Source organism: Chiroxiphia lanceolata, chromosome 3 (assembly GCF_009829145.1).
Source record: "Chiroxiphia lanceolata isolate bChiLan1 chromosome 3, bChiLan1.pri, whole genome shotgun sequence".
In the NCBI taxonomy this organism is placed as follows: Eukaryota; Metazoa; Chordata; class Aves; order Passeriformes; family Pipridae; genus Chiroxiphia; species Chiroxiphia lanceolata.
In genome coordinates, this window is record NC_045639.1 from 49,348,605 (window position 1) to 49,373,767 (window position 25,163).

The 25,163-nt window shown below is 41.1% G+C and overlaps 1 protein-coding gene across 6 annotated transcripts in view; it reads left to right on the plus strand.

The window, feature by feature from the left end:
• GRM1 (glutamate metabotropic receptor 1) overlaps positions 1 to 18,651 on the plus strand; it is a 187,959-nt gene extending 169,308 nt beyond the window's left edge. For 2 of the 6 annotated variants that reach the window (XM_032683003.1, XM_032683005.1), the window contains exon 9: positions 14,844 to 18,651. In XM_032683003.1, the coding sequence (XP_032538894.1) occupies positions 14,844 to 15,678 (835 nt within the window). In that variant the 3' untranslated portion in view covers positions 15,679 to 18,651. Of the gene's footprint in view, positions 1 to 3,581; positions 3,621 to 4,655; positions 4,741 to 14,843 lie in introns of all 6 variants that reach the window. The other 4 variants (XM_032683008.1, XM_032683007.1, XM_032683009.1 and 1 more) reach the window with 4 other exon arrangements.
• The last annotated feature ends 6,512 nt before the right edge of the window (positions 18,652 to 25,163 follow it).

Sequence of the window (25,163 nt, forward strand, 5' to 3'; positions counted from 1 at the left end):
CCTTTATTTTCCCATATCCTCTGAAACATACTTATGTGCATTTCTTAATCCTTTGTGTTATATACACTATCTGAAAAATCTCTCCTGCCACCATCCTGGACAGCTAAGAGATTTGCTTGCGGCTACTTTGGGCTATCATAGCCTGTAAATCCACGAATGCTTTAAGCTGCCCTAAGCTAGAAGTGACACCCAAAGTCATCCTTCATCCCGTGCCATCACTTCACTTATCCAGGGACAAGAATCTGGACAGCCATGATGTGAACTCCAACTAGGAATTAATAGGGGGTTTTTTCCACTTTCTTTTTCTGGCATAGTTGTGACCCAGAGTAGTTGTCCCTGTCATTCTCTGCCAGTTGACTGAACAATTGCTCCAAGGGTTGTGCTGACACACACAGGGGAGGGTGGAGCAGCAGAAGGGAGCAGCCAGGGAGCACTCCCACAGGCACACAGCTGGCTATTGCTGCCCTGGCGTGACCTGAAGCACACAAGGCCTTTGCTCTGTCTTCACCATGCAATTCAGTGCCACATTTTTCCGGGCATCCTTCTGGGACTGTGGTCGCCCTGGTGACCTTGGCCCTTCCGTCCTCTTTGGCAGATGCTCACAACTTGACAGAGAGCATGTGCAGTTAAATCCCTCCTGCTCCTCAGTCTTCCACGGATGATAATTATTGACATGCCTCACTCTGCTGGTGAAGGATGAATGACCCCATAACCTCCCTCCTACTTGTACTGCTCTTTGCTCCACAGCTCTTAATGATTTCTTTCTCTCCAAAACCTGCCACTATGCCATTGATTAGCGTAATTAATTTAAAACACAGAACAATTATTTCCAACCATCACTTAGACTGGAATTTGTACTGAAAACCTGTCCACCTTCCCAACTTTTTCTATTGGTTTAGAAATCTCCTATCAGATCCTGGTTCATACAAAAGTTATTGAAAATTCAGCTCCTCATCCTACAGGAAAAGGACATGACCTTGCTTCTTTTTATGTAGGTATCTTTTGATCCAGCCATGACAACCATACATAAAACCTTACCTTTCAAGGACACAAACCTCTGAAGAGACACAAACATCTGAAGAGACACAATCGTGCTCCTGCCTAGGAAGATGCTCCAATTGAAGGGGCAAGAGGGTTTGGGATGAGTTGAACACTTTACTGATCTAGTTCTACAGATGAAGTGTTCTTACCTCCCCAATTACCTTGCAGACCAGAAAGTTTGTGGTGTTGGTGAGCTGTCCCTTGGGAGTGCGGAGGGCAATCAACCTGAGTGCTGGAGCAGGAACTGCTCTTAAATGTGTGGCAGTGTGCCAAGGGCACATGGTACAAGGCTTAACCTTTCCTATATTAAAGCTAGGGGTTATACACAAGTTCTTAAAAATGAGGAGTTGGTGCAGGGTTGTCATTCCAAGCATTAGCATTAGGCCATCATCACTTCTCTTGATTTCTTCCCCACCTTATTTTCTTCCTAATGTTATTGATGGTCAGTTGTTTCATACAGAATGATATAAAGTCTGGGGCTTTGCTATTCTGTATTTTTTTGACTGGGGGAATGTGAAAGATTTTCTTACAGCTTGGACATCTAGTGAGGCGGATCTCTGACCATGGTTTCAAATAATAGATAATACATTGTACTGCACTTGAGTTTTCTTGGACACCAGAAAAAATCACTCAGTTTGTATATGTTTGAGTAGTCTGATTGAGCAGAGAGAGTAATTTCAGAGCAGAAGGTGAATGTTTCCAGTTTCATAGCTGTTGAGATATAAAACATTGCAGATAGCAATTTACACTTTTCTAACACAGATGTTTGCCTTGTAGGATGATTCATTTACACTTAAGAGAAAAAATAGTGGCAAAAGTGACTCTTCCCTCAGATCCTTTATATTCCTCACTGCATATTTCAACAGTCTTGTTACCTACCCTGTTCTGAATGACTAGGTAGAAGCATTTTTCTGCTTCAAAGAACATAAAGTAAAGCAATTAATCCACTTCTTTCAGGAACCGCCTGCACTGCCACCCTGCTTCCTCTGCCAGACTCCCTGTTACTGCACCCAGGGGTTTGTTATAAAGCAATTCAGACACTTTCATGATGGTATGCCAGCTTCTCGTTCAAATGCACAGAAGATCCATCATGCCTCTGGGCTCAGGATACAAATAATCACTCAGCAGGAATTACCCTGGAGAAGACTGCCCCCAAAATGACTCATTAACCCTCATATTGTAAAGACAGGCAGGCTACCTAATGTTTTGATAACCAAAGAAATGTATGTGAAGTACCATCACTACCTGCAAGGCTGGGAGGAGGAAGAGGGAATACATTGCCATAATTAAAAATAGAATAAAAAAAGAAAGGTATAGAGTTCTGGGCACTAATTTTAAATCATAGCTCTGCAGTATTAGCACACAGTGCTAGTAAGACAAAGCCAGCCTAAAAGTTGAATGCTTCAAAATATTTATTATTATTTATGCAGTTGACAATGATTTGATAAGTGGAAAATAATTCACTGAAATACAATCCACTCATGCACTACATTTCCCACAATTACAAACCTAAATTTCACTATAAATCCGAATCCAATTCTACTGAAGCATGAGCCTTGAGATTTAGAGCTGATTTCTGTAGTGTATATGCTGCGTTTCACCATGGGAAGATCACCCTTGACCAAAAGGCAGACCACTGCTTTGATGGAGCTTGGTAACATTTTGACAACAACAACATCCTGCAGAATGCAAACCTGGCCAGGAATTTTGGGTTTGCATGCTCTATTACATGATTAGTGTAATAACATGTTAGATTTTGGCTGAGGAGTGCAACTGCAGTCACAGTAAGAGAAGAGTTTATTGTATTTTGAACAGGTTTTGAAGCATTTTGAACTGCTTGAGGAAGCAGGCTTCTTTTGTCCTTTCATTTAGCAAGATTTCATAACAAGACCTACAAATGCCCAAAGCTTGGAGAGCAAAATGCTCTGAACTCACTCTGGGGATACATATCAATGCAAAGAAATACAAGGCAGGTGCAACTAAGTAAACAGTAAATGACAGCCAACTGCAGCCCCTGAGGGATGATGGTTGGCAAGGCCTGTTGACTGAGAAAGACCCAAGTCCCAAGCAGTGCTTCGAAACAAAAGTCTTCCATCTTTTCCAGGGTCCCTGAGCAGGGCTTTCTGTGGCTGTGTGCCCTGTATTGTGCTTGCAGCAGTGTGTGTGTATGAAATACATTTAGAACTGAAATACATTTCTCTCAGTGAATCAACTACATATTACTACTTGTTTTCTAAAATTTGCTCATGTGACTGAACTAAAAGCACAGGAATTAGAAAGCTCTTACTCTCTCAGTTGATGAAGAAAACTGGAACTCTGTAGAAATGTTGGATATTCTGTTTAAGCTTAACAATCCCTGTAAATTTATTGGGTGTAGGAGAGAGCATGGTAGCTAAGTTTCTAATCGTGATCACTTTTAAATTTATGAATCTCAGAGATCTCTTTACACCTGATAAGGAATTTTATTCTATAGACTTCAAAGTGATTAGTTTTGCAAAACTGCTCAGCAGAATGTCTTATTTGTGTTTTATTCATAGTAGTTTGGAAGTCATCTCAAGGCATCTACCACTCCAAAATGGGTATGCATGTATTCTGTGTACATCACACTGTGCTCTCATGCTTTAGTATGTGGTGAGAGGAATGGCTTTTTTGGCTCATGAACAGCTGTACTGCGTATGTGGTACATGCACATAGCATCCATGAATCTGTTGGTTTGAGGCAAACAGTAGTCTGGCAAGCATGCACTATGATTGTTTGATGGGAAGAAATGCTGAATTTTGATTTTCATTTTATTTGCAGTACAATGACAATTTTTTTTGCAGAAATTCATTGATACATTTCATGTGCAAATTTACCTGAGATTTTTGTCAAAGCACACATGGGTGTGTGTATTTTTATTTATACTGAGGAAGACAAATGAGAATTTGCATTCACTTGATAGGGTAAGGAAGAGGAGAAAATGAAATGGAAATTGTCTTATATTAATGGCCAAAACTGCAATTTGCAATCCCGTATTGAATTACCATTGCAGATAGAGTGCTTAGGAGACTATTCATTTTGTGTCTACCTCAATAAGGCAGATGTTTCCCTGAAAAAAAAGGAAGCACAATAGTGAAATCACATATAATGAAAGCTAGTGACTATTCAGCTAGAGCTCCAACAGTAAAAGAAGGGAAACATTTAGAAAAACAGATTAGGGAAATAAGAGACAAAGGAAGAAGTGGCAGCTGAGCATATATTAAAAACTCCACCAACAAAAACTTTTGGTGTTGCTTTTGTAAATAAGATTTGAAAGGCAGATGCTCCTTTTTCACCGTTTCGTCCTGTGTTAAGAACACCGCGGGCGAATTCCCTCTGACAGCTAGATGCACAGCATCTGGTGCGTAAAGCGCATCAGCAGAGGAAGCAGGAATGAACACCATAAAAATTCATTTTAAACAATATTGTGCTGGAGTCAAGAAGAAATCTGTGTGGAAGTTCAGGTGACAAGAGGAGAAAAGACGGCAAAGCCCTCAGGTGTAGGTCAGGGACAGGCACCTATTGAGTGGTATAGCCACAATGTGTGCACATGTGTATAACCACTCACTGGGTGTCTTTTTCTTTTCAATCTTCAGGAAGAGGCAGCCAGAGTTCTCGCCCACCAGCCAGTGTCCGTCGGCACATGTGCAGCTTTGAAAAATCCCACACTGCAGTGAATGTGTAAGAGAAGCTGCATGACAAAGAGTGGTTTTACCCCTTACTTTCTTTTTCTCATTGGTTTATCATGTCTAATGATGGGACAAATGTGGTGCATGCCATTAAAGATGGGAAATTTGCTTATGTCCCCTTGTTTCACACAATGCCTTAAACTGATTGACCAGATGTGATGAAGAGGACAGTGAATATTTTTTCTGCAGGTTTTATTTTTTTCTCGAAAGCCTTCCGTTTTATTTCTAAATGCCTACAACTTTGCAAATAAGTCCTCTTTTTTGTACTAATTTTATCTTCTTTTTCCATTTAGCCAATATTTTTTTTCTTTTTTACAGTTTTGCATAGAGATGACACTATCCTGTGTGTCTTAAAGAACAATCTAGTGGCTATGTCATGGCGAGACACCTTTGCTGTGCACAACTTTTGCTAACTGTGCTTGTTAGTGAACTGTGGCTGCACAGCCAACAGAGGGAACACAGAAAACATTGGTGGGATTCTTAGAACAGGTAAAACATTAGCAGGCACATGTAAATAAAACCAGCAGGATTTGGCCTAGGAACAAACAGTATTTTAAAATAATAGCAGAGAATTTTTTTCTGTTATAATTTCTGAAAGTTGTTCAGATTCTGCATATTCTGCATTCAGAGAACAACAGCAAAATTCAGGTCTTCAGAAGTAAAAAGTGCAAATACTGCCCTCTCTGAGCAAACACAAACAAGGTGGAGAAAACATGCTAGCTGTTGCAGAAACTGAAAGGCTTTGCCTCATTTCTTCCAGATCTTTGCTCATTTCCATCTGCTAAACTGCAAATGTAAAACAGCCCTGCTCCCTGCCCCGCAGAAGGTTGTGCAGTGACTAGCTGGAAAACTGCCTGTGATCCACTGACGCAGCATTTTGAGCAGTTCTGTCTCGCTACAGAGATGCTGTTTCCCTGCTTTAATCAGTGCAAAGAAAGCATTCTAGCTCTGTGTATGTCTCAGACAGTTTATGCAATTTGTGCACAGGTAGCAATGATGTTAATTCAATCAAATCTACCCCTCTGATTTGTAGATCAGAAGAAATCCATAGAATGCATCATATATTTGGAGCAGTAGTGATGGCTTTTACAGGGCTTGTGTAGCAACCAGATTTGGCACCCTGAAAGGCAAATTGTACACAGGCAGTGTAAGGAATGGTACAAACATTTTGATACTAACTTCTAGTCAGAAAAATATGCCCTTCTTTTCTGAACTGGAACAAGTGTTGCAAATTCCCTGGGCACAGATCATCAATTATCTGTCTGGAAATTCAAATGGGAGTCCAACACAGACATACTATTAGGAGGCAAAGGCGAACACAACAACAAATTCTATTCAAAAAAGCATGGGCACAAGCTGTGAAACTCCTGAACCTCCTGCTTTTTGCATGACAACGCTTGGGATTTTTTTTCAGTTTGGAAAAAAAAATCCCCATCCACATGAGCTCCTGAGAGACACCTCTGGTGGGACTCCAACCAGTCAATGGAACTTCAAATGCCTGTGGCAGCTGCCCAGATAAAAAAGGCTTTAAGAAGCAGTGGAGCTTTTCAGACCTGCTGAGCATGAAGCTATTTTGGTTTCTCTGCCCATCCCTGTCCCTCAGGCTTCCTTCTCCCTTCAACCAGGGCTGATGCATTCAGAGGCCTGGCAGTGTTGCCCTGTGTCCTGGGAAAGGGCATGTCCTCCATCTGCAACTGACTGCCCAAGATCCTTGTGGCCATGAATGTCAGTTTGAGCAATAGATGTGTGTCCATCACATCACCAGCTGCCTAACACCACTGCCTGGTCTCATGCCTCAGTCTCATTCACCAGAATTGCTGCAGTTTGCAAGTCCAGGTTTTTCTGAGAAAGCCCTCCTTCACTACCACAACATGCTAGAAATCACCATGGGTGCTATGGTTTCCCTCACCTTCCAGTTACAAGCAAATAGATGTAGAGTCTTGAAACTGTCTTGTGTTTTGATGAACACAATACTTAGCATCAGGGTTTTTTCACTAATGTTAATCTCCATTCTCTGTATAATTCTGGAGATGATTAGAAATGCAGAATCATGAAAATACAGAATAAAAAAAAATTATTATCATACTTAAAAACACCAGAAACATCACCTCTGAGTTTCAGGGCTCTTTTCTTCTGAAGCTGCACATTTGTTACCATGGAAACTTTCAGATACACCCAAAAAACCCACAGGCTTCACAGTCTGCTCTATCTACTGCAGAATATTCGGGAGAGCTGTACATTACAAATCAGGGGCCTCATGACTAAGCTTCCTGTGGCAACAGGGTTAAGTTTGAACTCAAAATGCTGGCATGTTAAGGCAAGTCTGATGTCTTTGAGCACTGTTCAACTGTTGGGAGTTTATTTTATCCTCAGGTATACCAGAGAATCTGACAAGTTCTAGTGGGAGAAAGACCTCATTGACCTCTACCTCTGCAAGGGTTGCACACATTTTGGCAGCAAATATCCAGGGCAACTGGCTTGTCTGTTCATTAGGAATTTATTCCTGCTGTGATACAGGTATTGACTAGAAAACATTCTGGATGTTCAGCATAAATTGTCCCTTTTGTAGCTTCATCTAGAGGTCTCAGTTGTGCACCTATATGCCACACGAAGTATCTCCCAGCCTCAGTGCTAATGAGATGTTTGAAAAAACCCTGAATCTATTTGGCTATTTTCTTTTTATCTCATGCACTCTTTTCTCTGTCCCCAGTGCTTTTTGTTGCGGTTCAGTATACAGCTTTCAGCTTGTCAATATCTTTCTGGCAAAACACATGGTGCCCCAAATAATTTTCTATCAGAACCACAGAGGATTACAGAAAGCAAGGAAAAACCTCCAACTGTCTTAATTACTATTAAACTGCATTCATAGGAAAGACCTCCTGTACCACAGTGTGGTGCTTTTGAGTGGGGAACACAGAATTCATGGGCAATTTTTGTGGTTTTATTATATTTGAAGTTCATTAATTTGTGTTTCTAATTCAACAGCTGCTCCATGGCATTTCTTTTGATGTAATGCTTTTTGAAGGTTTTTGATCTTCACAGCCTCCCAGTCCTACATACTATTTTGCCTTCCTTGCACCCACCTACACTCTTTCTAAATGAATTTAATTCTTGCGTTTTCTTCATATTTTCCTAAGTTTTCCAGGTCCCTCTGCACAAAACATTGTACTTTTCAGTTTTCAGGTTCTATTAACTCTGCTCCTTTTTGAGCCTGTCTGAATAAATGCTTCAGTTCAGGCATCATCAGTGGCTGCACTGTCATATACATTTATCTGAATGTGCAGCATGAGACATCTTCAGATAACACAAATGTGCTTCTCCATTAATAACAGATACTCTCTAATGATTTAAACCATTCTTTTTTCATGCACTGACTTTATTATCCTTAAAAAAATTACAAAAAATTATTCAGTAGGATGAATTAATTCTGAATATTTGGTGAGGTTTATTTATTAAAAACAATAAAATAAACAGATTCAAAAGCTGTTCACTAATAAGACCACTTTTCAATTTCACTTTGATTTGCAGGTTTCCCATCTTTATTTCCTGAACACAGGATGAATTTTCTTGCTGTTTGTGACAAATTGTTTATTATCCTGAACTTTGTATTATCTATTAGATTAAGTTGTTTTCTCAAAGCAACACATTAGTAGTTATTTGATAATTTTTTTCAAAATACCTAATGAACACACATAGGAATCAAATTTTTTTTGCCAGTAATTAGAAAGATGAGTGAAATGTGGCATAGCTTCTATATTTTAGATGAGACTAAAAATTTATAGTAGTAATTATAATTAGTAGTCAGACCTTCATACACATTATCAGTGTAATATTCTCACACCTTTATTGAGCTGAGTAAGTAAGGTCTGTGATACATGCTGAAGTTTTAGGCCTTCAACGACCTTGAACTTCAACTACATTACCATCTCTCACCATCCCCCAGCTCCCTGAATTCACAGTTGTATAAAAGTGCTATATATAGCTACTGCATCCACATTACAGACTGTATAATATTAACGTTTCAATTTAAAAAAGGAAAAAAAAAAAAACAGTTACCAATAGGGTCAATGTACATTAGGTAGCCTATATGTAATTCAGATAAAATACTATTTAATGTTTGCATTGGAGTAACCAATGAAGGAAATTAATACATTAGATTTACTTGACATAAGCCAATGGCAAGACAGAAAGTTGGAAAGGCAACTCTGGGCTTGTGCTTGCTCACAACACCCCTAAGTATCATCAGGTTCTTCCCCAGCAAGACAGCATGACAGTGTTATGTTTTCCTATGTTTTGTGTAGCAGTTTCCATCATACATTTAAAGCAGCACTGTAATTTACACAGAATATTCTGTCCCGTGCCCAAGGCAATTTTGTCCATAACAAAAAAAAAAAGTGAGTGGAGCAACAAGGAAAAGTTGGTTCAGTAACTTAAACTCCCAGAAACGTAAGTAGGATAAAAAGGACTAAGGCTGAACTTGGTTTGTGATTCTTGGTTTTTTTCATTTAGGTGTTAATATCAGACAAAAGTCCTGAGCATACATCAGATAGGGACTGTGGTCAATGATGGCTCCCTCGCTCATGGGAGAGTACAGAGAAGTTTTACTAACCCAGGTGTAAGAGATAAATCCATAGAAGCAACGCTCCAGAAGTTAGGCTTGCAGGAACACGTTAACCAGCGTGGCTTGCTCTGCTAATGAGTGGCAGGACTGGCTGTGGCAGTTCTGAGACAAGGGGCTGTTCAGTACAGGGAGATATCACCACCCTGGATTAAAATCAGCTCTCTCCTTTAATCAAATTTCATGCCCCAGGGGCCTTACTGAAATGGAGACAATAATAGAAGAGACCTTGGTGGTACAACTAAGCACCTGCAGTGTGCTGCAGTGCAGGTACTAGCCTTAAATTTTAAGCTTGTTAGCTTGGGTCCTGGGAATGGTGAGGCGGCAGCAGGACAGAGCTTTGCTCAGGCTCATTACCACTTCTTACATGACTGCTGGGTTGCAGAAAGGTTGCAGTTGGCTAAATGCCTTTCTGTGGGCAGGGCAGAAATTCCTCCACTGGTTCCCTAGGATGGCATCCATCAGCAACTGCCACGTGGGATGAGAAAGGTTTTGTCCAAGGTACAGTTTCGAACAGGGCATTTCCTTTTGCTCTGCATCTCCACTGCCTCCAAAGGCTGGCCATCTCTGTGTCAGTGCTCAGAATCAGCCCTGCACACTCTGCATTCTGGAGCCAGCTGTCAGGCGGCTGTAACTGTGCCCCATTCTGTGAAGGTAGGAGCATTTTTTGACTGGGCAGTACCTGACACTGACCTTGGCTGGTTGCTGATAGGGTTTCTTTTGGACTCAATTTTTGCTGCCAAAGTTGATAGGCTCCTCTTGGTTTGCATTTTATGTTCATTACTAAGATTTTGTCTTCACAGAAGAGACTGCCACGTTATCTCAATGCTTCCTACTAGCTGTGGCATTTCAGTTACTATAGTGACTACAAGGAGGTAGGCTGGGACAAAGCATCAGTCTGACAAAGAAAGAAAGGTAATATTTATAATTTCTCTGATATCCTTTTCCTCTGGTTAATTGCCATTGCTGCTTTTTAAAAAAAGCCTTAAATCATAAATCTGTGTTCTGAATCTTGTCTAGCACCACCAGGCCTGGCCCAAATGACTGTATCCCTCACATCTCAGCAAGTTTGAGATCCTCCCACAGCTCATGACCGTTTGGAGAAGATAACAGACCACCATTCTGGCATCCTAAAGGGATGAAACAGGGCATGAACTCTGACAGATCAAGGAATATCCCTTGCTGTTTTAACTGGAAGGGCTCTTTCTCAAGCACTTTGCCTAACTGCATCTGAAGCCATTTCCCAGCTTGTGGGTTCCTGAAGCTAACTTCATCACAGCACATATCACTCTGTTAAACCATTTCATATGGTATCAGTTAGAGATTGTTATGCATAAAATGGTCAAGACAAAAAAAGACAACATTTCAGGCATACAGAACTCAAAGTTGATTTCATTCTCTGTGCTCTGGATCTCAGGATGTAACTTTGCTGGTGAAAGGATCAGAGAGTTGCACAAACTAACTTCCCTTAGACCACTGGGACAATAATTTTTCACCTCAGAAGTATTCAGCCTCTAAGATATAAAGAAACCTTTGCTATTCAAAGTCTAAAGTAAGGCATCTTCAGGATCCTGCAGTGTGGAGAGAAACCACCTGTTCTGGGGTGCTCAGACTTGATGTTGCTCCAAGAAAGCCAACAGGGTCAGGTCCTCCAGGTACTGGCAGGAGCAGGATTCTGGTCTTGGCCTGAAAATGGACTTAAGTCTGGGGAACTCCTTGTCACAAGGAAGAGCCAGATCTTGAGCATCTGGAGATACTTAATGAACAATGAGATGTCTAATGAGCTGTATGCATGTCCTACAGGTGGGCAGGATTATTCTGAACCACAGTCTCAGATTTGTATGCACCAGCTCTTTTAAAAATCTTCAGCTAGTAACTATTAAGGTCTGAAGTTATTTTCTGTCTTGTTTAGTAATTAATAATCGTCTGAAAGTACCAGAAAATGACTGCCCCATAGTCATGCAGAGAGTATGTTATAGAGATCAATGCATGTACTAAAAACAACACTTTGCATTACCAAAAATAACAACAGATCTTCTCATAGAACTAAAAAAAATTCACACAGGAAATATACTTACCTCTATTTCCTCCAAAAACCAAAACCCACAGATAAAGCTGTGAAAATTGAGAAAAAAACAACTAAGTGCATGTCCTTGCCTATAAAGCAAAAGCAAGCCCATCTTATGTGTTTATAGGATATCCATGAATCTGTCTCAACATTTAGGTTAGATGTGAGGATTTGAAGAAATAGTAGTTGGAGTGTTACACTGGGTATAGGTAAGTACATACCTAAAGATCCCTTGAGACTCCAGGGGGTTCACACAAAGCAGTAAGTGGGAAGTCTAAATCCTACAGGAAATTGTTTACAGTACAGAGAAAGTTAGGAAAGACAAATAAATACATGAAAGAAGTGAAATGGGTAACCATCCTATTGATAAAAGCAAGAAACCACCAGCTAATCCCACCTTGTCGCTGTGCAATTGAACATCAGGTTTTCAACATCCCAGCTGTAATTCTGCTCGGCGTCCTCTCTTGCCTTTGTGTGGAAAACCATCCCTTCTTCCATTATGCCAGGCAAATTATTTTGATCTTCACCTCCTTCCATGGATAATTCCTTCAAAAGAGAAGATGACAATAACTTGGTGACCATGCCTCCCACATGCAGTCAGGATTCTCATCATCACAAGTGAGGTGATTCTTTGTCTTACTGAGAGTCAGTTCAGGTCTGGGCTTTTGCAGACCCGTGTTTGCTTATGTCTAAAGGTCAGTTTATGCCATTCAAGATGGCTGGTCTTTGTTCCAGCATAAAAAGTGTTTTTCTTGCATGTTAATTATGAATTTTGCCTGAATGTGCTAATCTGGGTGTGAGCCCCTACCAGTCATCCAGCAAGACAGAGCCCAGGTATTTCTATGACAGTCTTGTGACTCCATCTCAAATGACTCATTAACAGGCTAATGGTGAATGGACATAGCAAGGAGAGCAAGTTGAGGGAAAGAGCTGGAACAAGAGTCTGAGAACAGTAGCAGAAAAGAGATTTCCCAGTAGATATTGTCCAATGGATCCCATAGAGAGCCACTGCAGCTCTAAAGCTCTTTGTCATGAGTCACGAACGTTAAGGTCTGGCAAGTGGAGGCAAGGTGCATCAGCAGCAGCAGCTTTCCTCATAGAGTAAGTTGGTAACAGACAAATCCTGATGAAATGGTTTGTTCATGTTTGGGTATTGCAGTCCCAACACAATGGTTGTTGATTTGAGCTCAGTTAAGTGCATTACGGAGAGTGCTAGAGAAGAAAGAAGTCAGAAGAGCAGAATTTGAGAGTGAGGGAGAGGGAAATGAACTAAATAGGAGCATGATCTGAAGACAGAGGTAGTGAGTTCCTTAAAATAGCAGTGCTTGCCTTTGATGTAAAATACAAAATCTTGAGAACAAAATGAGTTAGAGACTAAACAGATGGTGTGAGGAGGGATTCAAAAGTGAGATGATGCACCAGAACTAGCTATGAAGAAATAAATTATGTAGAAGTGGACTTAGCATAAAAGGCGGCAGATAATTATTGTATTTTTTTCAGAAAAGCCCTTTGCAGTATTTGTAAGCTACAGCATCAGCAAAATACAACATGAGAGCACTTGACTTCTTTTCCTCTCTACGAGAAAAGACTTGTTTTGAAGTTAAAGCAGACAAAATGTGTTTCTGTATGAAGAGTTTGCAGATCTTGGCATGTTAAATATTATTTTAAAAATCTTTCACACCCAACAATTACATTCATTTGCTTATCTGTATACCACTTCAAAAAAAAAGTCATACCACAGCTAGTTTTGATCAAAACAGGAATGCTTCTAAATCTTCATTCTTATCTTTTCATTGATCAGTATAATACAGAATTTTCATTCTTCAACTGGGAACTTGTTTTTTTACTTTCTATGCTAAAGTTCTAAATCCAAACAGCTCTAGATCCTACCCACTACATGCTTTGGGGAGTTACGAATTTTTTATATTGGCCCTTTCTTGTGCTCCAGTTCCCACAGAGGTGGTGAGTCCAGTGTTTAGAGTCTGGAGGTAGAGATAAACTTCCCAGCTTGGATCCAGCTCAAAAGCTTTTTGCTTTTTTCTCCGGGAATATTTATGGCTCAGCAGAAAAGTGACACATTGTCATGTACATTTCTTTTCTTTTTTGACAGATTTACAACACTATCTGCAACAAAGTCAGTCACTATTTTTTTTAAATAAAATTCAACTGGCAATTATTTACTCCCTGAAAAAAGAGAACTGCAAGAGTCTGAGCAAGGAAAAGCAAAACACTTTGAATGATACTGCAATATAATAAGGGAAGCGACCTACCCTCATGGGTGCAGTAGCAGGAGACAAGGTTGCTCCCACCTAGTTTACCATGTACCTGCAGGGCAATCACAGGATCTGAAATTTAATCCTCAGGGCTCCTGGTCACTGAGGAATGAAACCCTGAGTTAAGGCTGCTTTGAATAAACCATCTCAGAATTTCTGTATCTGGTTTTCACACAGGTGATGTATATTATAATTTGTCAATGATCTCTACTGCCTGACCTGCAATGAAACAGTTGCTTGATCCTCTTAAGCAACACTCAGCTCCCTGTCCCACCAGCTGCTAACGAGCTGTCACTCTGCTTTTTGTGCTGCTCCCTTCAATGGCACAGGGAAATGCAAAAAAACCTACAGTTCCTCAGGGGCAGACATGACCCTCAGATCCTCACTCAGCTAAACTGCTAAGCACTTTGATGGGATCCAACCTGTATGAGGAGTCGGAGGGTTTGACTCACCCTGGTCTTGCCGCTGCTTGTTCCTCCACCCACACAAATCAGCCGCTTTCAGTCCCAGCACTTTATTCTGATTTGTAAATAATAGTCACCTGGGAAGAAGTGCATTTGCCTCCTACCTGACGGAGTCCCCAGAAGTCCTTCATTTCTTTGGTAGCTAAACTGTTCCTGAGTGCGAAAGGGGGAGAGGGAATAAAATGGACCTCTCTACACAGGGTGCCAAAGGCTATAACTGTGTGTTGTTTTTCTTCCAACAGCTTGAAAATATTTCCTTTAAGCTGTAAATCAGGCTTAATTAAAGCTCTTCCTGTGACTTTTTTCCCATTTTTTTTCCTTCCCTCCCTACAAGGTGGGATGAGCAAACCTAGATACAAAAATGATATAGCTCCAGTCCTCAAATCACAGCCGGCCCTCCTGGAGCCCTTCCCACAGGCAAGCCTTTCCAGGATGGCTGTAAGATGGATAACCATCAGGAAGTAATCACTTCTGGATGAAAATCAAAGTAATTGCTGTTGTTAAAAAACACTGTTGTTTCCTTATGTAGTTTTTCGGGGAGGACACAAAGAACTGGAAGAGGGAGGCTTACTAATGAGGAAAAGCAATCAGAATTTTTGTAGGCTTGTGTGTTATACTGCCTCTGTCTGTGTAATGTAAATGCAAATAAACCCATCTTTATTTTATTCATAGTTCTAATGGAAAGTCTGTGTCATGGTCTGAACCAGGTGGAAGACAAGATCCCAAAGGGGAACATACATGGCACAGACTCTCAGTGCATGTGAAGAACCAGGAGACAGGGTGCAATCAGACAGCAGTGATCAAACCCCTCACTAAAGACTACCACGGCCAAAGCCTGACTTTTACCGACATCAGCAGTAAGACTCTGTACAATGTGGTGGAGGAAGAAGATAGAGAGCCTGTCCGCCTCAACCAGGCCAGCAGCCCCTCCATGGTGGTGCACAGACGGGTGGCAACCACCCCACCTCTGCAGGCCACAGCGGAGGAGACCCAGCTCTTCTTGCCTGAGCAGTCCCCCAAGACCCTACCCCTGCAGCCACAGTCCCTCATGGACCAGCTGCAAGGAGTGGTCAACAAGTTCGCCCCCGGCTTCCCAGAGTTCAATGCTGCCATCTCCAGTCCCGGCTCAGGGAACGGCGTACGGCCCCCATACCAGCCTCCGCCACCTCAGCAGTCATCCCTGCAGCCTTTCCAGGTGGCTGCCTTCAGCGAGGAGACCCTCTCTCCCCCGGCTGATGAAGCGGAGAGTGAGAAGGTAAAGCTCATTCAGGGATATGTGTATGAGAAAAACACAGAGGAGGAGGAGGACGAGGAGCCGGTGACCAGCAAACTGACTCTGGAAGATTCTCCGGCACTGACGCCTCCGTCCCCTTTCCGGGATTCAGTGGTTTCGGGCAGCTCTGTGCCCAGCTCTCCTGTCTCGGAGTCGGTGCTCTGCACACCCCCAGATGTGACCTATGCCTCTGTCATCCTGAGGGATTATAAGCAAAGCTCGTCCACTCTGTAGATGCTGCAAGAGACAAGATGGGAAGGACTTTGGCAGCTGCCCATTGGGAGGATTTGAGGAGACAAGTCTCTCAGGACTGTGGGGAGAGAGAGCAAAGTGACAGGGCAAAAATTTCTTCCTGCACTTAAATAACTAAAATGAAACAAAAAGAAAATAAAAATCCATTCTGAGGGCTCAAGATTCTCTATCTGTTAAAATTAAAAATATTGTACTTTGGAAAAATGTTAGGAAACCATAACAAAGCACAAACCCAAGAGACAACTTCTATAGCAAAAAAATAAAGAATAAACACACAGGAAAAAAATATAATTACACTTAGTCAAACCCTCTCTTGGCAATGCTTAAAAAGGACTCTGGGAAGTGTGACCTGGAGAAGTCATTAGCACACCTCATGACTGCTGTCTGTCTGCTACGGAAGCAACACACCCAGGAGCTGGAAGGATGGAATGTGGTGAGGGGGAACAAAGCTACTTGTATATGAGACATATATGCAAAAATATTTTTTTCCTGGTTTCTACAGGTGGCATAACTGCGGAATGTGTTTGGGGGAGAGGAGCTGAGATAATGTGAAAGCGCATGGTTCTTACTGACTTTTGTCTGAACGATTTGTTCTTTATACTAGGCTGCTTTTTGGGGGATCTGGGCTTTTTTAACACTGATTGTGAACTGACTGAGAAACATGATTGAGACTCAAGAGGTTTCTGAAGAAAGCCCTCACTGTAGTACTTGTAATATGATAAGGACTTAGAAAAACTGCCCTTTTGTATAAGATCGCAAACCATGTGGCTAAACTGTTACATAATGTTTCCTGTAGCAGAACAATATTTATTGACTATCTTTTCATAAAATAACATATTTTGCCATGTCATTGCATCATTCCTCTGTGTTACGTTGGAATCAAATACATTGCAAAATAGCTGTATACTTAGAGCAACAACTGTTAATCTGAAAGAAAGGTAATTCCATACTGGGGGTTATGGAGCCAGCTCCCAGACAAGAGACTGGAGTGAGCGTATGTTTGTGTATCTGTATGCGTGTGTACGGTATGTGTGAAGAGTAATGTCCAATAACTACCACTGGAAGATTGTCTTATATACTATGAATATTTTTATGTTACAATCATGTTTTTATATCGCATTGTTACAAATATTCGATAGATCTTTGAAGGTTTGTATGCTGTGCTAACACATTCTTTTTTCTCATATACAAACTGAGACAGTTGTTACCCTAGCACTAGGGTGCTTTGTTTTGCAGATATTTTATGAAGTAGACATATGGTATTAATAAACCAGTGCATTGAGATCTTGTTATTTTACATGTTTGCAGCAAGTGTGATTAACAAAAAAAAAAAAAAAAAAAAGAAGAAAATATAAAAAGAAAAAAGAAAAAAGTCTGGTTGAGAAATCCAGGTGAGACAGGAAAAGTAATTCAATTATTTCACTGCTTCAGATAATTTAAAATAAAATCACATCAGGACAAGAAATTTCATCAGTGCTTAATGTGTGCATAAACCCCCAGGTTTTGTTATAGACAGTTCTTTTAAACTCTTAATGATGTTTAGTTGCATGTTCTTTCCATAAGATTTCAATTCTTGTATTTAATATACAATACAGCATCTTAAAGATCACTTCTAGGCAGTTGTAGTTCTGTCTTTTATTATTCCTCCTCCTCTATCTTTCATGTGTTTCCTAGAGATGGGCCTAATCCAAAGCTCCCTAATGACAGGCATGATCAAAGTCCAGGTCTAATTGCTGTGGCTTTAACTTAATTATAATGATTATTACCCTATTTATAAATGCGCTTATTATACATATACAGGTCAGGATTTCAGATGCTATGATCTTTGCTTATGCTGCTGAATTCAGCTGAGGATCTGTACCACAGTTCTACACTTATTTCCAAAAATATTTTAAAGGAATCTCTTCCTGAGATTAATATAGTTGCAAAACCTGATTTTAAACATGCTTTAACCACATGTGAATACTTTATCAGAGTTTTCTCTGAATTCAGCATAATTCTATTCTTTTTCTTACTTTTCACTTGAATTTTAAGAAGACCTGCTGCTAGTTATCAATTCTGCTCTGAAGATCCAAATCTTCTAGTTTTGCCTTAGTTATGGAGTATTGGTATTGGAAGGTTTGGCCGGTGCTCAAAACCAGAGAGACTTTTTTCCTCATCCTCTTTGCACAGTGTTTGCTCCCTTCGATATGACTAGTGGCCAGTTACTATTGTCGACCTCACTTGGAAAGCATGAAATGGCTTTGCCCAAAGACACAGTTCTGTCTTTGTCAGAATATTGATGTCTCTGTAATGAACTGAGGATGCCTGAGGGTTAGCTGGTTGAATTTTTTTTTCTGCTTGGGGTTTTTAGGGGGATATTTTTTTGTTGCTGCCTTTTTTTTTTTTTAAATGCTGATTACTTATTAAAACAGTGAAAAAAATGTCGTATTTTCTTTGCTGATCACCACACTGGCAATAGATTCTGTCTTCTAATAATCATAGTATAAGATCTACTGTGCTGTTTCCAAAAACATGCACTGTCAGTAGCACAGAGCTGATACTAGGAAGCCAGTCTTTGAAGAACTGAGATAAATAAGAAAAAGAAACATAACAGGTCTGTATGGGTGAGGAGATGGCAAGGGGGCAAAGTATAATATTGTTTTCATATCTGTTTTGAACATATTAAGCACTGATTTTATTACTGCAATGTAATTATATCACAAGTAGGAGTTTTCTTGAAATTCAGTATATTAACTTTTAGTTTGTAATTGTTAAAACTGGTAACATACACACACGTAAATATATCTAAAGATCAAGAACTCACCTTGTGTATGCAGTTGTAGGAGCTATGAAGCTTTCTGTAAAAGTTCTTTCTTTTGGTCCGTCAAACGTTGGATGAAAATGCCTTTTTGTCAAAATGATCTTGAAAATGCTGTAAAATAAATATTTTCTATTTATTATTTAAAAATAGAACGCCAATATTTTTAATTTCTTGTTTCCTGAGTAAAAAATAATCATGTATAGTATTTAATTGTTCCAGGGCTTTTCAGCATCCTGAATAAGAGATGGCGGAATACTCAAATGGAGGTAGGTATGAATCAGATTGTGACATGTAGGTGAGATGGTGGAGGGTTGGAGGATTTTTGCTTAGAAAACAAAGCCCAGCTTTTTGGCTTCCTCATAACAATCAGAAGCACTTTAGGTATGCATTCAGGCTGACAAGCTGTAGAAGAGGATTCGATGGGAAATGACGGGAAATTTTGCTTCCCAAGGACATGGGGAAACACCAGCCCTTCTCTGGAGACAGTCTTTGAGATGTCTGCTTCTCCCATCAGGGAAACTCAAATATGCTTTCTTGACAGCTATAAGTGACAGGTATTGATCCATCCCAGGCATTTTTTACCTCCTACTTTTACTGTTTCTGTATAGAGCAAACTCTTGACTCCTACTCTGCAACTCAAACACTTTGGCTTCTTGGTGATCCCTCAACTGTTGTGCGCCTCAACAAGATGCTTTTTCTGGAGTGCTGCTGATGTCTTCAGACTCAAGTGGCAGCAAACATGGAAAATCTAGCTCTTTTTCTCTTTATGCTTGTGAATAGGCTTGTTTCTAGTGGCTCCTTGTTTTGGATCAGACCTTGCAATAGCCCACATCTGAGGGCTCAGTCCCCTACAACTACTGCACTGCCGGAGTACAGAAAATCACATCGCGTTCAAGGGTAAGTGCCAGAAGTTTGGTCTCTTTGTTCATAGAGGCATAGAAGTTCTTCTTTTTCTTATCCCCTCCCTTTTTTTTTTTTTTGCTTTCAAAATTTGTTCTATCTATGTTTTCATAAATGTTCTGCTGACCAAGTGTATTCAATTACAAAAACATCCTCAGATCAACACAACACTTACTCCCCTCCAGAGCACCCAGTGCAGTGTTATGCAAGCTACTGAAAAAACACATCTAAAGTAGCTTTGCCCTGGGTAAATGGATGACTGGGCCAGGACCACAGAGCAGCAAAGCAGATTAGCATACTTGAGCATTAGTCTTCAGCCTCCTGCCAAGGACAGCGTATTGGCAGCTCCACCAGCCTAGTCCATGCCTGTCCCCTCAAGCTCTGCTTGAATAAGTCAGGTCTCTGGACCCAGGTTGGTGTGTCACATATACTTTGCACGGAGTAAGTGGCTACCAAAAGAAAAAGGCAATAGAAATTGGGCCCCTGGAGTTGTATTCATCACTCTTTGGGGAAAAACAGAAGCATGTTGCTAATAGCTGTTCTACACAAGATCTTGAGTGGCTGTTAAAAATGCTTCTTACATGGGAGTAGGAAAATTGTGGGTTTGCAGATTGTATTGTTGTGGTGGCTTTTTTCCCAAATAAATGAGTCACTAGACACTTGGCAAGTCTCTGTCTGCAAATCACTGGGAAGGAGAAGCAGATGCTGTAGTGAATATCAAGGCCTATTTTTATCTGTGCAAGATTCCCAACAGAGATATTAGCAAAAAGGGAGATAAGGAATGTCATGCAGCCAAGTATGTGGTACTAACACAGGCCCTATATCTGAACCTGGACTCATATTTTGACAAAACCTACAAGCTTCCAAACAGAGTAAGAGTGACTGGTTGCCATTTCCAGTGCTACAGATAAATTGTATCCAACTCAAAAAATGAGCAAGGTGTTCTTTGCCTTTGCTAATTCAACTATCAGGTCTCAGCAAATCACACAAAAGGGAACTGCTCCCCACCTGAGAAAGAGGTCACTCTTTTGTACCAAGAACATTTGTTGTCTCCTCAGTTTCAAAAGTGGATGTAAGCAATGCACCTCTACAGAAGTAAAATATCGTTGTGGGTTTCCATAACCAGAAGGCCTCTAGGTAGGTGGAGATGCAGCTGGCACAGATACCAGTGCAGACAGATAAGAGTTAAGGAGTGGTATGTATCTATGACATTCAATCCACCCACTTTATTTATTTCACACTGCACAGTATGTAGGTGGCATGAGATCCATTCCCCCACCCACTCCACAGTATGGTGTGTGGGACTCCTACCTCCCTGTGCTGCTCTGAGTCTGAACCAGGAACAGATTTGCAAGACCTCCTTGCTGTAAAGGTGGTACGCCTGGAGGACTGGCTCAGGGCAAGCAAGTCTCTGGTTGGCTCCCCCTGACTCCCTGTTTTCCTAACACAGGGTGTCTTTGCAATGCACCAAGAGTGTATTTGCCTTGCAAGCATCACCTAGACATGTGGGATTTCAGTGCTGTGGAGTGCCTAGAAATAAGTCAATAATTTAACAAGGAATGATTCTCCAGTTCCCCTCCAACAGCCTGTGGTAAGGTCTCCCCCACTACAGCTAAACAGACCTGCCAATCATTCAGCCGTAATCCAGGGGGTGATGAGCCATTGCTTTCTGGAATGTCCAGCAGCACATGCTGCCAAATGTCTGTGGTGTGTGTACGGCCCGTGAGCATGTGCTTGGCGGAAACTACACACTTGTTCCACCCTGAGCTGCTGGTGCTCAGAGGTCTGAGTGGCACTGAGGGCTCATGAGCCTGCACTGTAGCCTTCACTGTCCCTACTGACACAGGGAAAGAGAAAAAAGCAAGTTATTATCTTTTGTTTTTGCTTTATCTTTCTTGCAAGAGAGACAGGTAAGGCTAAGCTGTGGAGGCAGGAGTGTATCCCTAAAGGCTTCACCTAGAGCCTCCCTTCTGAGGAAGTCCTGACAGCTCCTGTGATTTACATTTCAACAGACCCAAAAAGTTGGCACTTCGTTCTTTAGCTAGTCTTGTTAGGAAACACTAAAATAGACAAACTGCAAAATTATCAAAGCAAAATTCTTAAATACCACCACTGTGAGTGATGGCTATTGTGGAAGCTGAATCTGAGCAATGTTTTCAGTATAGGAGTTTACAGTATAGAAGTTTTTTTAATGTGCCTTTTGGACTTAAAAATGCACAGACAAATGGACGTCTTTTTATTTGGGGAAGGAGGCAAGAATGAAGGTGTTTTCCTGGGGTGTATTATACATATTTTGCTTGAATACTTACATAGAACAATTAGACTGCATTTTTATTTGGCAGGCACCTTGGTAATTTTTGGATTTTTTGTTGGGGTTTTATGAGGGGTGGAGCTGGTTTTGGTTTGTTGTTTTTTTTTTCTTTTCTGCTTCAAAATAAGGCTTGGAATACCTGGCAAAATTATTACCTGTGCCAGGATTTTCATGTGCTTCTACGTGATGCTAATTTAGAAACTGAAGCCGTTATGTGCTGAGATCCTCAATGTATATGAATCAGTGTTGAATTCTGAATTATGTAATTTTCCTTGAAAAGCTGGCTGAGTACCTGCATTATTAACTTTTGAGTTTCCTGAACATTCATTTCCCACCCCAAGCTCTATTTTGCAGTTGTGAGGATCTTGGTCTTCTCTCTGGTTTGAGTCTGCTGTGCTCGTTATTGTTATAATTTGGTGTGGTGCCTTTGCACCAGCCTTGGCATAATTGCAGATAGAAGTACCTGTCAGGCTGCAGTTCCCCAGCAGTGTCAAGCAATTTTCCTTCTGAGCTCTATTTCCCTTTTTGAGAGGTGGTTCTACTGCATGCCCTGCCTCCAACTTGCTGTTTGCCCTTAGGCAATATGGTTGTTCACTTAAAAAAACATAGAATATGAAAGTTTTGCTCTCCTATAGTCCCTGACATCAGGATTTACACAGATGTGTGTATCCAGTGCTCATACAGGGCAGTCTGACATGGGCATAGAAATCCTTTAGGTACCTGTAAAAACTCAGCCAGTCTTTCCTTCCAGCTCAGGACTCAAGAAAGGAGTGTACAAATAAGTGAAGGTTTCCATAGCCCGTTTATTCTCACCTCCATCTCAATGCCAGTTCACTCTTGCTCATTTTTATCCAGCCCCTTTCTATAGCACATACTACGTAGCTGTGGAAGTGGCACCACCCAATAGTTCAATAGTTTTGGCTGGAATCCCTCATTTTCCTTCTTATTTCCAGTTACTTCATCATGAGTGTTTAAGAAAGATTTGGGATGTCTGTGAAAGCTTGTGGAATAAAAAAACCACACAACGAGAAGGCACAACAGCCACATCAGCTGGGGTTAGCTCAGGTGCTGCAGCCATATAAATCATCAAATAAGGCCATAATCCACAGTACAGTTAACTCCCAGGAGGACAGAAATACCAGCAGCTCTAAGGAGAACTAATTTGCCCAGTAAGATCCAGGCTTTGACTCTCAGCTCCAACATAGTGCTGCGCTTGTAATACCACCATTTGCAAAACACTCTGAGCTTTTCTCTTCTTATTACTGGGTTATTTTTTTAAGATAGATATCATCTTCAGTGGCTGCTGTGCACAGGCCTTTCCCCATCACTTCCAAAACATTCCAAGCCTTTTTCTCCTTTATGCTGTTTTTCAAGGTAAGTGTCAGCAACTTCAATGCAAAGCACACCCTGTCCATGGCAGGGGGCACTGGGCAGTGCTGGAGCAGGATCAGGACCCAGGCAGCAAAAGCTTCTTCACAGTACACTGCTCTGGGACATGTGTGTTGTTTATGTTTTGCTTTTGCATTTAGAACTCTCTGAGCTCTGCTGGCTGCTGGGAGCCTCAGCACCTCTGTTCACAGTGGCATGAACAACACAGAGCTGGCAGAGAACACCACAGTAAGCAATATTTACCTTTTGACCTTAATTCCCCAGCTCAATTGCTAGGACACAAAGGAGCAAGCCTGGATGAAGAGAAAGGGGAGAAAGACACTTCACAGTGCTAAAGGCAGGTAGCTCTGGGAACACTGGTTTACAGAGACCAGGCACGAACCACAGGAGGTCCCCCATGTGCACAGTAGACTAGGTGCCCACACTGTCACACTGTCTGAGGATATCAGACAGGGCAGACAGAACCCTCTCAGGCTCTTTGAGACCACAGGAAACTTCACAGGTTCGCCAATGCAATGAGAATGTATGTGGTACCAGTTTGGAACAAAGAGCTTTGAAAAGAGCAAGGATAGGCAAGGACCCCTTGATATCCTCCTCCAAGAGACTCAGGTCATGGTGTCTATGTGAGCATCAGACTTGCTGCCGTGTCCGGGACAGCCTGCAGCCCTCCCAGCCTCAACATCCCTTCACCTCCAGATCCTCCTGAGCTCCAGCCCTGGCTCTTTCCAATGGTTTCTCTCCTTCCACAGGGGAAGATGCCTGTAGAGGGTTGCAGGATGCTGTCTATTTTTTTTTGCTTGCTCCAGAGGTCTCTGCTGATGCATTTTCATCTGGTGCCTAAGAAAAATGCAAGCTGAAGTCAAACCAATGCTTGTCCCTGAGGACACAGGATCTGAGAGTGGTCTGTTGTCACTGTCCTGAGTGGGAAGAGAGAGTAACAGTGCTAATACCCAACGGCTTGCACAGCACATGGTGACAGAAACAAAGGGAGAGAAGGTGCATGAATGGCCTCTGTGAGTTGTTTCACTCTATTAAGTCCTGGCTAAATCATGAAAATCCAGAATTCTGGCTGGGCTCTGTCCATTAGACCTTTATGTCTTGTTCCTGATGGGCCAAGCTCAGACATCCCTGTCAGCTGAGAATTCTCTCTGAGTTTATACCCACTGTCACAGTAGATCACACTGGAAAAGACAACAGAAGCAAGATATAGAAGAGAAGAAGCTCCATCAGGCAACAAATGAATCACTCAGCCAGAAGAGCTAATTCTTAAAAGGGATGTATCAGCTACCAAAGTTGTTAGCTGAGACATTACAAGTTATTTCAAGGTTCTTCTACTAATGCTTTAATCAAAGCCAAAGACTAAGAATAATGCTTAGGAGAGTATCAAGAAATGAGAAGCCTTGTAGTTCTGTTGTAATAACACTATGATAAGGATTTCTCCATCTTCTGCTTTTCTGAGAAAATCTGAACCCTTTTTAAAAATTTTTAAGTGGTGCTCAAACACCAAAATTTTCATGAGGATGATAAATGTCAAGTGACCAGGACAGAGGAATCAGGATCCAGTGTCTAATATAAAAGTTAGAGGATATAGTAGTAAAAAGTATTTTTCTTTTTTAATCCAGATTTGATGTAGAATAGTTCTACTGCATCTGTAGAATAATTCAAGGGAAATTTATGTCACTGCCTACTAGGAAAGGTTCACTCAAGTAGTGAAATATTAATTTTAATATTTAGTTTAGCATACTGTAAAAAATTGCATCACAGCTTTCATATCAGCTGGAGGGGCATGTTATGTACTGCCTGATCTAAAGAAGAAAAGGGACAGAAGTTTCCAGTTATGATCTTTTCTACAAAGGCACTTAGTCATGTTTTGTTCTCTACTACAGCAACTACATTTAGAGATGCAGGCTTTCCATGTTGCCTGACTAAAGCTGAAAACCTGATATAGTAAGCTAAAATCTGATGCTAATCATCCAGTCAAGCCAGTTTTGCTAACTTTTTCAAGAGCTCTCTCTCTCTTATGCACAACTCATACCTACTGTGAATGGCTAATATGCAGTTACA